The following is a 12,915-nucleotide window of genomic DNA, read 5'->3' on the forward strand; positions in this document are numbered from 1 at the left end:
TCCTCAGGAACGACTTTGTTCTAATTAACTTTATAAATGTTTTATAAGAAATGCTTTTGACATTTTCCCCTGTGATCTCTAATTAGCATCTTAAATGCTTGAGTTTTGGTTTTTTACAAGGTAACGATCACTTTCTAGAATCCTATTAAATAGTAGTGAACCTACGGAACAGGAATGTACTGTAAAACGAGTGGGTTTATTTAATCTACACGGCGAACAGAAATCTCCGCCTAGCTATGGCTAGGGAAGCGCAGCGCTTGGCAGGGCAGAGTTTGTCTGGCAGCAATGATGCTATTTTTATGCCCTCTTTTGGGATTTGCCAGTTGTCCTTTCGGATTATTTTCTGGAATAGATCTTCAAGGAACCTTGTCTGGTTAATAATGTTTAATACTCCTCTTTTCTGTCTTTTCAGGTTTCTTCATTGCCAGCAGCTACAGAACCTCCAAAACCCCATCCTAAAAAAGGTTTGTTTGAAGATATGATTGTGTTTCTTGGGCAGGTTGATTTTAAGATTTCTTTCAGAGTGTGTGCAGCTGTCTAGTAAGAAATAAATGTCCACTGGGAAAAGACCAGACTATCTAGACTGTAAGCTGCTGAGTACAAGTACTTTTTTCTAGAGTCTGTATGAGCACTAGCTCAGTGCTGTTCCTGGCTGACTTCCTGTGCCTACAGCCTGCATCATGTTTGCTTATAATCTGAGAGACTGTTTATTTTATTGTGTCCATACTTGTTGGGCTGCTAATGAGTTTGATATTCATTTATCTTCTTAAATAATAGGAGACATTTGTTCATTTTAGGTTCTCCAGAATACTGTATTGCTGTAGAAATGATCTTGGGAAACTAACATTGTGTCTCGTTGATTTTTCATGTCACATTTTCTAAGTTTTGAAGTAAAAGGGATGTGCAAGTGAGATCAAACCAGCCAGGTTATTATTAGTTTTTGTTTGGTTTTGGTTTTTTTTTTTTTCATACTGAAAGTGAGAGTTAATTAACTCAGTCTGAGTTGTTGTTTTGAAATCTTGGTGGAATCTAAACTGGAACAGGAACAATTTCAATTATTGGTTCAAAATATTTGACTAAAGCCTGATGTTTTGTAAGGGGTCCGGTAAAGCCTGCAGCACAATTTGATGTTGCAGCCTCTCCTTTCCCCTCTTCCCTCGCTCTTGCGACGTGACTTGTCCTGGCGCACGCAATGAGCATTTCCTTCTCTGTGGTACTGAGCTGTGCTCACGTTCCTAGTACAGATCTGTTCACTGTAGAGACTTTTGCACCTACCTAAGTTGAGGTTTGGGGTTTTTTTGTGGATTTTCCTTTCTCACGTGTCCAGAGGGCCCTGTCAAGTCAGGTTATAATTAAGAGTGAACTCTGCAGTGTTGCTAGAACCCCAATATACTTACAGTGCCAGTCAGAAGCAGTCCTGCTTTTCCCTGACCTTTTAATTCAGGGAAGCTCGGTTGGGGAGCTCTGTACTTTGGCCTTTTTCTACCCTGAATGTGTGATGTGCCTGTCAGAGTATACTTTGGGAAGAAATCTTCCATGTTTCTAAATTCCTTGGGATGGAGACTTCCTTGGTGCTACATTCTAGTTTCTGCCTAAAGGTTCTTTGTCTCACATGCAGGCACTGTGCTATAACTGGCCCTGGTAAGCTGGAAAAACCACTTTCCTTTTCTTTTGGAGAGGTCAGGCTAACATCACGTAGTCCTGATTCCTGGCAGCAGAATTCCAGCACTTGGGCAGAATATTGCTATCCTGGAGATGGTGTTTGATGTAGACCTACAGCTGTTGGCTTGCACAAGGCCGAGCCTCTTTCGTACATTGCCTGGAGCTGAGAGGAAACAATTGCTACTGCTTCGGGCCCGTATGCAAGTAAAAATAAACCCAAAATTTGCTTTTATCTTGACTGCCAACTCTTTTAGAGCAAGGATGGCTGTTACTTTGAACCAATTAGCATGGCTTCCATGGAGGCACTGATTCACTCCTTAGCGAGATGGTTCGTCTCCATCCTTTTCTAGAAAGGTTATGACTCTGATCTCCTCCTTATCCTCAGTAACCCCCACCTTGTTCTGCCTCGTCATGCAAGTCCCATCCGTGATATTTGCCCTGTTTTCACAGGACAGTGTACGTTTGCAGTTCTCTAAATAAAACATCTGTAGAGGGATCAGGCTGATGGTGTTTGCCAAGAGATGGACTATCACTCCAGCGCTCTTTCCTGGCGGGCTGAGGTCTATTAAATCAACTCTGCATAATTCATGAGCGAACGGAATAGCTGAAAAAGAAGGATGGGGCCATCAGCCTTACAAAGAAGACGGGGAAGTGTGCTGGATAGACGCTGTCGTGCCTCTGTCAGCTTGCTTGTTAAACTGTCCGTCAAGTGCCTTCCTGCTTTTAAGCGTGTGCAATTTAATATTGATTGTTTGGGAAGAATGAACTGTGGCAATTGCTACTTTCTTAATGGGACTGCTTCTCCAGATCCCGCCTGCTGTTTGATAAAGGGCTGCTTGTTCATGGCTGCCGAGGAGGAGTTTTCTCTCCTACTCAGCATTTTGCATTAACAGCCCTGAAACAGAGCTGGACACTTCTTTAAAAAGGGCCACCAAGCTCCTTCAGGTCTTAAGGCTGCAAGTCCAAGGCTGGGCAAAGGCCACGCGAAAGAATTGATCTGTCTCCATCACCAGCCAATGTTCATTCCACCTCCTTCATTTGGCGTTGGTGTTCACACAGCTGCATGCCAGAGGGGAGAAAATAGTAAATGAAATCCGGTTATTTGTGGCTCTGGATCTCCCTTTTATACTGATACGACCCTTGACTCAAAATTAACTATGGTGAAGAAAAAAATAATCTAGCCTGTGACTTTTGTAATTCTGTTTTCTGTCTCTTAAGGTAAATTGAGGCATCTCCAGTGCCTCCTCCACCTGGCACACCTCGGGTAGTTCTGAAATGAAATGGCTTGGAAGCCTTTGTGCTTTGCCATTTCATATTTGACTGTGTTGCCTTTAGTGCAGTGGGCAAAAGCTGATTTGAGCTGCCTGATTGTTAATCTCTAGGAAATGAGGGCAGGAAAAAGATTTGTAATAAGGGGAGATATAACAGTGTCCTTTGTGTGTGGGTGTGATGCTGGGGACACTTAAGAGAGGAGGGGGGAGAACGAAGGTGACGTTGTATATGCTTTTGTGGAGTTTGGTGGGAAAGAATCGCGTCTTTTTCCCATGACCGTTTTGTTTTTTTTTTAAATAGGATTTTCGTAGAACATCTTCATGAAGTATCTCATCCTATTTTAGTTTGGCTGAGGAGAATCATGGTGAACTTTAAGGAGCCAGGCAAATCTACATCAGTTCTGTTTGAATAGAAGAGTGCTGCTAAACTTACTTTAAACTGACATTTTTGAACACTGAATGGTAACTTTCTGTTGCAGCAATTTGCCTTTTTATATTTGCATTATATTTTCAAGTAGGATGCAAGAGAGATGCTGAAACCAACGTTATTGCAAGCAGGTCTATGAAATACAGAGACCATATGGTATAATATGGTCTCCTATGAACATTTTATCCTATGGATAAAGTTTGTACCCAAATAGAGCATGTATTGCAATAACGAAACAATATTATTGTACACAAATATAGTAGAGTATGACCAAGCCATCGCTGAATTCCTAACTTTAATCATCACAGGGCCTGGATTCAGATGGTAACAGCTTGCCTGTGTTTGTACTGGATAGGAGTAAGGTATTAAACCTATGTTTCTGAGAATGTGATCTCAAATTTGCAAAAAATCATTGGAATGACAAAATACACATGTGAGTTTTGTTGCTTAACCAGAAGGAACACCAGAAGACCACGTTTTCGGTCTGGCCTGTGATGCAGATGAGAATACGTTGAATACTGCTGAACTGTGCAACGTGAGAGTCGAGCGGCTTCCCCTTACTGTTGTGTTGCTTTTCTCCCATGGATGCTACTTTGATCCTGTCCGTGAGACAAGAGAAAATGGAAACCTGGAACCAGTGTTTAGCAACCTGATTTTATGGCTCTTAAACAAGAATAACTTGGAGTTAAGAGGCAGAATTTGCTCTTGAATTAGCTGCTGTCAGGGCTGATCTGTCACATGGCTTTTAGGTTGCGAGAGCCCGAAAGGTTGGGATTTAAGAGAGTCTGTCTTGCAGGCAGGTCAGCCCAAAGGGAAGACGACGAGCGTTCAACAAGCGTATGAAGGGTCTGGAGCAGATTGAGGTGGTGGTGGGGAAGGGCGTTGTACACAGCAATCAGGTTAGAAATCTCTACATCCAGCAATCTAAATTAAAGGGACCGGTGGAAGGCAAACCCCTCGGAGTATCTTGTAGCTGCACTTGGTGACAATCATTACTCAGCAGCTGACACGTTAGTAGCTAAAACCATTCATTATTTTGTCCTTTACCCCCCGTGGGGAGAGCTGCTCTGAAAATCAATTCCCTTTGTTGCTACATCAAGATCCATAACTCTCCCCGTGTTGATATTTTGTCCCCAAGCAATTGATGGTAGAATAAAGGGAGCTCTGTTCCTTGAAGCGATGTAGAGTTAATATCAGCCTGCTGAGATGGGGTTTTAATCTCCCTGCTGCATTTTAAATTAATCAGATATTTTCCTAAATGCTTTGTTTTTGAATTGAGATAGGCTGCCTCCCATCTTTCCACTTTCCTTTTGCCACACAGGCAAATCAAGTCATTTTATAGTATCTGATAGTACTGTAGCAGAGAAGCGCTTTTACCAGCTTGTACTGTTGATTTTTATGGAACATAATTTGAATTTATTTCCGTTTATTGTTGAAAAACACATTTAGAAAGGTAGTTCTGGGCTCATGTTAGTCTAATAACAGTTCAGAGGTTAATGGAACAATTCTAAATGCATTTGGATTTCTACACAAATATTAGACCTCAGATTTTCTGAGATACAGCGATGGCTTTTTAACAACAGGGTAGAATCCTAAATATGTATATACTATAATAAATACACTGAAGCAAAATAAAGTAGATTTCACTTGAGTCGCTGGGAAGAACTTGGGCTAGAAATCCACTAGACTATGAAGAAGGAGAATTCTGGATTGTTACCAACCACCTCTATGTTTACCCAAGGAAGGGTCAGGTACATAATTTTCAATGCGAAAATGTTCCCCTTGTGAATTGTAAAAGTAGTAGCAGGGATTAAGTGTTCTCCCCAGTCCTGGGCATTGGGATATTTTTTGGATGCTTTGTAGGTATGTTTTTTTCTAGGGTTTGAAGCAAGGAATTCTGCCTTGGATTAACTGTGACCTTTGGCAAAGCACTTTGACTTTTGTTTCTTTCCATTTATCAACCACAAGATTGGTCTAATATTCAATGACAGTTTTTGGATGCTGCAGGCTTTCAGTTAACAAAACATTTGGAGACATTAAATGAAAAATACCGTATAAATGGATATATTGCAATGCACTACTTGGCCTGTTTGAGTGCTGCTAAAGATAGTACTGCAGGGTGCGGGCGAGATGTATGGAAGAAATTTTATAGGGAGAAATTTTAGCGTACTCTGTGGTCAGGTCTGCCTGTTGGGCATTTTAGCATGCTCAATGCTTCACATCAGAGCACTTCTGTAAAGTAAACCAGGTCTCTGGATGTGTCAAGGCTTGTGAGTCTTCATCTTACCTTTTTTTTAGGTGAGTTCCACTTCTGTCTTGTATAATTGCGAGCATAACTAGCAAAAATGTCTTGTAAGACCATTGTGGGTCATTGAAAGGGAGGAAATGAAGTTCTCGCCGCTTCTATTACATTCTCCATTTCAGAGACAAAGTAAGTTACTGACCCAAGATTAAAACAGCTGATGAAGTAGGTTTATCAGCGATAAACACGCAAGTGCTCGGTGTCCCTTCGTCAGTAATAGAAAAGTTTGATTAGATTTGGCTATTGCAGATGAATTAAATCATAGGGAAGTGTGTAATGTAAATGTGTCTTTCAAAGCTGTGGTTGTATCCTGTTCTTAAACTCTGCGGTAATAAGGGTGTTCTTCTTTGTGGCTCAAAGTTACCACACTTTTACCACACAGAAACCTGCGTTTTGGACAGATGACGATGACACGGTATTTTGCATCTTACCAGGGTAGTTTCTTTTGTTTAATTGAATTTTGAAATATTCTCAAGCAGTGTGTGTTATTCTTGTCCAGCTAAATCCCATGGCAGTATTTAGCTCAAATACTGATAGTGCCGTCCTTTTCATGTGGGTCCTCATCCTTGAAGCCAAGGGTGTAGTCAGTGGGTTCTAATAAAAAATAATTGCGTGTGCTGATTCGATGGGCAGTAAAGCTCACTTTATCTGGTATTGACTTTGGTTAGGAGCTGCTCATGACGGTAAGCAATCTCAAAATGTGACTGTTAGATAATAAATAACTTTCAGATTATGCAGCAGTAGATAAGTGGCTTTTGATGACCTGCCCTCCGAAAATGCATTTCTCTCTCCGGGAGGCTCCTGCTCACACAGATGAACTAGTGAGGATCCCTCCTGCTCCTGCAGATATTTTAAGGGATCTTGTAAGTATTTTAATGGCTTGAGCACTCTGAAGAGCAGGAACTTTTTAGTACCCCGAGGAGTCGATTCTGTGCACTTGTAGAGCTGATCATTTCTGAATTCCTGATACATTTTTTTAAATCAATATAAATCCATTCTTTGAGCCAGCTTCAAAGCTGCCTTTGAACTTGTAAGAGTGAAGCTGCCTGAGAAATCCAGATAAAAACAACCCCCTTGAGTTAAATTAATTAATACTTTCAAGTGTGTCAAAGAGAAAAGACGTTAGTGGAAATGTCGTGGTTGTACGGGAGCAAATGCAGTTCCCGTATCTGTACGTACCAATTCGTTTCCATTTAGCCATGTGCAAGCCAAGATCTTTCAGTCCATTTGAACCTACAACCTTGTGGGAAGAAAATGGTTTCTAAATAACATAGATTAGTTGGTAATTACGTCATTGTTTTATATAAGAGAATTTGATATTTTCATCTCTCTGCGATAAGTGGATAGTAGTGCTGTGTGTATGTTGTTCAGGATCTGATGCAGCTGTTAGTTTTGAATAGTGAGATTAAAAAAAAATGAATTATCATTTTTGGGTAATTAAATTGTATAATATACTTCACTTCATCCTCTTCTCCCCAAAATAACAGCCCAGTAATCCCTGCACCACAAAGAACTGGTACATATTTAAGTTTGAATGTGCTAGCGCAGCTCTGCCCTCTTGTGTGTGTACGTTAATATCCGTGATCACAGGAACAGGGAATCCTTTGCAGCCAGCGTAGCAGGTGTGTTTTTCTGTCAAGACTGGTATCACTGTAAAATTTTAGTGCTAATTTTTAAATCGGAAGATTCATAGTTTCAGTTCTAGCTTTACGTCTTTTGGCAGTTGTCAAGCTACTTCATTTCCTCTCTGTAAAGAGGAAGATCTGTATCTGCTTCTTAAGCCTGTTGCAAACTTAATTAGGCAACGAAAAGTGCCATAAAAGTGCCACCTCTTGTAGAAAGCGGGTATAACCAGAGTGTCTTTTGATAATTTGATAATTAAGAAATATATTGCGCTGGGTCAGGATCAGGAGGAGGATGAAGTACAATAGCTCAGCGTTAGAGGATCTAACTACAATCGCAATGTATTACTTTAGGATCACATTTAAATCGGTAAATTTATTTTTTGAAGTTCCTTTGAAAGTCCTTGGTGCTAGGCAAATTTCTTTTGTATTTTAAAGCATTCAACTTCACGTTTGTCTGTTGGTGTGCTGCTTACAGATAAAATGGCATCTCCTATTGTGGATTTAAAAACAATTTTATAAAGGTAGTAAGTAACAAATTTAGGAAGGGTGGGATTCATCTTTCGGAATTGAGATATCGCTGACGTAGAGCAAGTCTCAGCAGATCACCTGTGCTCCGTGTTTAGTCGGTGGAAAGCCCATCTGATGCCATTCCTCTGACCTCTCCCAGCCACCTGTCTTGGGATGCCATGAATCACTCCCCAAGGAGTGTATTCCTCTCCTTTACCTTAAAGACAGCCCAAGGCAAGTAACTCAGATGTCTTAATTTTCAGACACTGAAGTTAAAGGAGATGCGTCCCACTCAAGAATGTCAGAATTAATGTTGTCTGTGCAACTTGAATTCGAGCCTTTGAGCCTTTAGTGATATAATTACACATTGGCTTTAGCCCAGCTCTCCCACATCATCTGTTGCACAGGAATGATGGGACTCGCTGAAAAAGGAACAGCTCACTGAGGGCTTTTTAAATAAAAGATATCTCCATTATTCAGTGTATAGCCAGTTGTTGTGTTTATCTTCAGCTATCAAATCCCATAGATAAATTCCCTGATGCTGCAAGGTTCTTCTGTGTCGTACTCAAACCGTGCATTATACGTTGAAGTCTCTTAAGAGACAATACTTGCTTGTCAAGAAGACATTTTGGGTTCCCCAGTGCTTGAGGTCTTGCTTTTTCAGAGTTACCAAGCACGTGTACTGCAACACTTCCATGGCCAGAGCATGGCTGCTGCTCATCCTGCTTGCTGGAGCGAGCGCTGGCTGGGAGGTACCAGCTCTCATGTCTTTCAAGCCGTACAGCCAAAAATGATGGATGGGCATGTAGTGGCTGCCTTCGGGAAGCCTGGTTAGGTGATTTTTCCAGCTTTGTAACAGAAATCGGAGTGAGGTTTCTTGTCTCATGAGCAGCTTTATAGCGTCTTAGCGAAGAGACTGTTCATTCACTCCTTCCAGGGTCTGTCCCCTTTGCCGCGGATGTTTTAAACTGTGTAACAGACGCTTCAGCAGTCCTGTGATTTAGTCACTGTTTTATTAATATTTCTCAACAATTTCAGTCACTGTCTGACCTTGATTCATTTTTATATTCATCGTCATTAGAAGGAGGCAGGGCACCTGATGAAAATCCTGGTGTGTTCCTGTAATTGTAGATGTGCTTGTGTAATTAAAGACTGTATTGTTAAGACATTTGTGCAGCAGGGAAGAGTGAAGGCTGCACAGGCAAATATTCATCCTGGGACAGACATCTGACCTGGAAAACTTCATCCTGAGTGTCGTGTTAACCCAGCCGGCAGCTAAGCACCACGCGCCGCTCGCTCACTGCCCCCCGCCCTGGGATGGGGAGAGAATCAGGAAAAAAAACTCGTGAGTTGAGATAAAGACAGTTAATAGACAGAAAGAATGAAAAACAATGATAATGAAATAATAATAATATGACAATAGGTCAACTTGGAAGCAGCTATGCTCACACTATACACACAGGCTGCAGGGGACAGCAACAAGTCCGGAAGAAGTTTGTGCATTCAGAAAATAGGGTCTTGTAGTAGGGAGTGCTGTTTGCAAGACCAACTTCTGTATTTTTTTATATATATATTTTTTTTATTTTCTTCTAATATAATATGCTTCTAATATAATATTCTTCTTTGGCAGTGGATGAAATGAGGACAGGTTCTAGGTGTTACTCCCTACTGAGTGGGAAGTTTCAAAGACTGTTAGGGCTGGATTGTGGTCCTCTCCCTGTTACAATTTTATTTTGCTTTCTAAGAGGAAAGCTTTTTCTTACAAATTCCCTCCAATGATTTTAGTTTCAATTTCTGTGTAAAGTACCTCATGCTGTAGACAGAAAAAGGCTAAGCATAAGAATTTAAGCCAAAGGAAGGATTAGACTGGAAATCCCAAAACTACTGTGCTCCTGATACTGGAATTAATGAGAAGCTGGTTACACAGGTTATTTTGGGAATGCCTGCAGCCAGTGTTGCTTCGTTTGCGGGGGAAATATCTTCCATCCCTGCTTTGCTGTGGGAGGAGACAGTGAGTAGTCACCAGTTAGTTAATATCTCAGACCTCCTGTGCTATTTACAAACCATTTTATTCAGAAGCCCTCTGCGATGGTGTACTTTACCTCCCTTATTTAGGAACCGCATTGGCACATAGATACCCGGAGGGAGCTCAGTCTCCTTCTTGCCTACAAGAGCACAAGGCATCAAGCAGGAAAAAAAATTGTTTAAATGGAGAAGGTAACAGTTGGGGTGCTATGCCAGGGGTTGGATCCTTGAGTATCTCCAAGCGTAGTGTCTGCATCCTCAGGGACTTGAGACCTGTTGTGCGAATCAGCCTATTTTTTTCTAGATTAGCTTGTCTTTAAAAGCAAAAATAGCAAAAGCTCTTTCAGATCCTTGTTTTTCTTCTGTTTAGAGCACGTGTCTCTGCTCAGCAGTCAGCGCTGATGGTCAAAATTGGCTTGTCCAGAGGAAACAGCCTTTCAGTTTTGATTTTTTTGAGCAAATAAAGAAGATTATACTTTTTCAAATTCCTTTTTAACATACTCATTTGTTACTAAATTTCACCCCCGTGTTATTTGTTTGAATCAAATTTTAGACTTGAATCAAACAGTATTAGGCTTGAATAAAATTTTTTGTGTGGTAAACGATCAGGCTAATGTACTTTTGCTAATGTATGTAATTCCCCCCCCCCCCCATCAAATGGAGTCAGGATTGCAGGGTGGTTTCTCGCCAGCCTCGTACCACTCACGGAGATTTCCCAGTAACTCGACTGGTTCTGCCCCTGGGAACCTTGCTGTGGCGCTGGGAAGTCCAGGGGGGTCACAAGTGTGTATTTATTTATAGATCTTCCCACTTTACCTTAAGGTTAAACTTGAGCAGCACATACTAGAAGACATTTATATTGAATAATCAATGTAGGTATTTGTCTTGTAAATAAAAACATTTTTATTTGGAGTAACTCAGGACTTTAAATGTCTTAAATCAGAACAACCACTGAAGTCTGAGCTAGCAACTCTTCAAGATTTATGCAGTGTAAACTAACAACAGAAAATGCCCTTTTTTTTTGTCTTCGCCCTAGTGTATAAATCAGCTTTAAGATACAATTTTCAGCTCTTCCATATAGCTTTGGCTAATTTTCCTGCAGGGGGAGGTGTAGAGTCAGAAATGTTGCTTTTTTGTTTAAACCTGCTGCTGTTTTTCAGCCTTCTTCCCGTTTTCTCTGCGTATTGTGAAGCTATTAATACACGATAGTAAGATCACAGCTATGAATTATGGCTTTCTTGCTGGCACCAGAATTGTATATGATGAGTTTTATTAACCCCAGCTGACTGTAAATAATGAGGAACTGTATGGGTTTATTGTTTGATTTAAAGGTGTTCCAGCAGCAATTTGCAAAAGGGAAAACAGGGGGAAGGGGATTAAACAGAGAGAATGGCTACAGCAAAAGGCTCTCTCCTTTTTTCTGTTGCTTATATCCATTTTACAGGTATTTGTGTACACAAACGTCTGTATTCTCATATATGTATGCATGTACTCACACACGATGAGTGAAATACAGCATATACAACCTCCTCTGGGCGGTGGTTTTTGGAGTTATTTTTCATCATTACTGGGTTTTGAATACATTATGTCTCCATTTTTCAAACTCCAAGGATGGATCTGGGCGTAGGAAGACCAGTGTTCCTGAACTAGTTTTCTTTCAAAGCTATAATGTATTTATATTACTAGAGTCTCAATAAAAGCCTTTGAGTGTCTGAGTAAGGAAGAGGATTTCTTGTTAAATTTGTCTGTGCACCAGCCTAGCTAGGAATTTGTAGGATGCGCCTCTGAGATCAAGGCAGTCTGTTATTTTTAAATCTAAAAACCTTGATATTAGAGCCTAAAAATGCTGTCTATCCGTTATTCAAACCTTACTTTGGAACATACAATTCCCTGGCAGTGGTATGTTGTTTAATAGTAGCTATTTGAGTTTGTGCCTTATTATTGTAATATTATTTTTGTTTAGAAGATACTCATTACCTCGCTGTCACCAGTTTTACAAACGGTAGTGTAATTCCTCGCATTGGCAGCTTGTGAAGCTCAAGGCAAAAAGGAGATATGCCCAGCTGGTTTCATCCTCGCCTTTCCCTCCCTATCCATGTTTATTTAACACGGCTGTGAGAGCACCAAGCTTCATTTTGGACTGCAACCGCAGCTATGCCCGACAGTAAACCTTCCCCAAGCTCTGCAAGCGGGAATAGTTGTAACCCTGGCAATAATGTTGGCAAATGTCTCCAGGAGGCTGAGTTGGGAATTGAGGGATGGGGTGGATCTTGGTCCTGAAAGACTTTCATGTGTTGCCTCTCAGATTTGGATGCTCTCTTGCAGTGTCAAGTGAATTGTCTTTATGCCGTTGTGAGTTTGCTGTTAAGCCAATGACCGGAATTACTTTAAAATGGGAAATGAATCTCAAATCGAAAAGATCAGTCCTGCTTCTGTGTGTTAGAGCGAGCCTTGCCCGATGATGGGAGATGATAACCTCGCTCCCTCGTGGCTTTGCCGCAGCAAAGCTTCCTGCTTTGATTTCTTCAGAGCAAGATGCACTTTACCAAATTCTTCTTCGGTGCAGCTTTCTTAATAGCAATGTGTTACAATAGAGACTTGAGTCATTGCCTCTGTGTTTATTAATTTTGAAAATACCTGTGTGCTTGAATGCTATTCTACAACATGCAATTTTTAATTAGAGTTTGGAAAGGGATGGTTGAGTCAGGATCCAGATTAGGCCTTTTGAATAATCTTGCCCATGTACATGGTACCTACCATAATGGATCCAGACTATGGCTTGTGAGGCTACTGCAGAACAAAAACAATTAAAAATACTTCAATTTAATTACTTTTCTGAAGATTTTCTGTCCTCTCCTTGTGCTGTATGTCATGTGTGGTTTAGCTTATTATGGATTTTGGTCTCATAACAGGTTCTTCTTTGTATCTTCAGTCTTTTGCTTCTCTGCTTCTCCTGCAGGTTCTTCTTGCTGCTCTTGCTCAGTTTGCTGCAGGTTGGGTTGCAAAGCTGGAGGGATGGGGAGTGAACTGGGGCTCAGACTCTTTCCAATAAGCCGGGGTGGAAGAAAGACTGGGCTCTGATCTCGGGTTTTTTTT

At 40.9% G+C, this 12,915-nt stretch overlaps 1 protein-coding gene across 1 annotated transcript in view; it reads left to right on the forward strand.

Annotated features, from left to right (window-relative positions):
* The first annotated feature begins 288 nt into the window (after positions 1-288).
* The window catches only part of BBS4 (Bardet-Biedl syndrome 4), a 39,816-nt gene continuing 27,189 nt past the window's right edge, over positions 289-12,915 (forward strand). Inside the window, 3 exon segments of the mRNA XM_050903630.1 lie at positions 289-375; positions 378-393; positions 396-464. Coding sequence (XP_050759587.1) covers positions 289-375; positions 378-393; positions 396-464 — 172 coding nt within the window.

This window comes from Gymnogyps californianus, chromosome 11 (assembly GCF_018139145.2).
Source record: "Gymnogyps californianus isolate 813 chromosome 11, ASM1813914v2, whole genome shotgun sequence".
Classification (NCBI taxonomy): domain Eukaryota; kingdom Metazoa; phylum Chordata; class Aves; order Accipitriformes; family Cathartidae; genus Gymnogyps; species Gymnogyps californianus.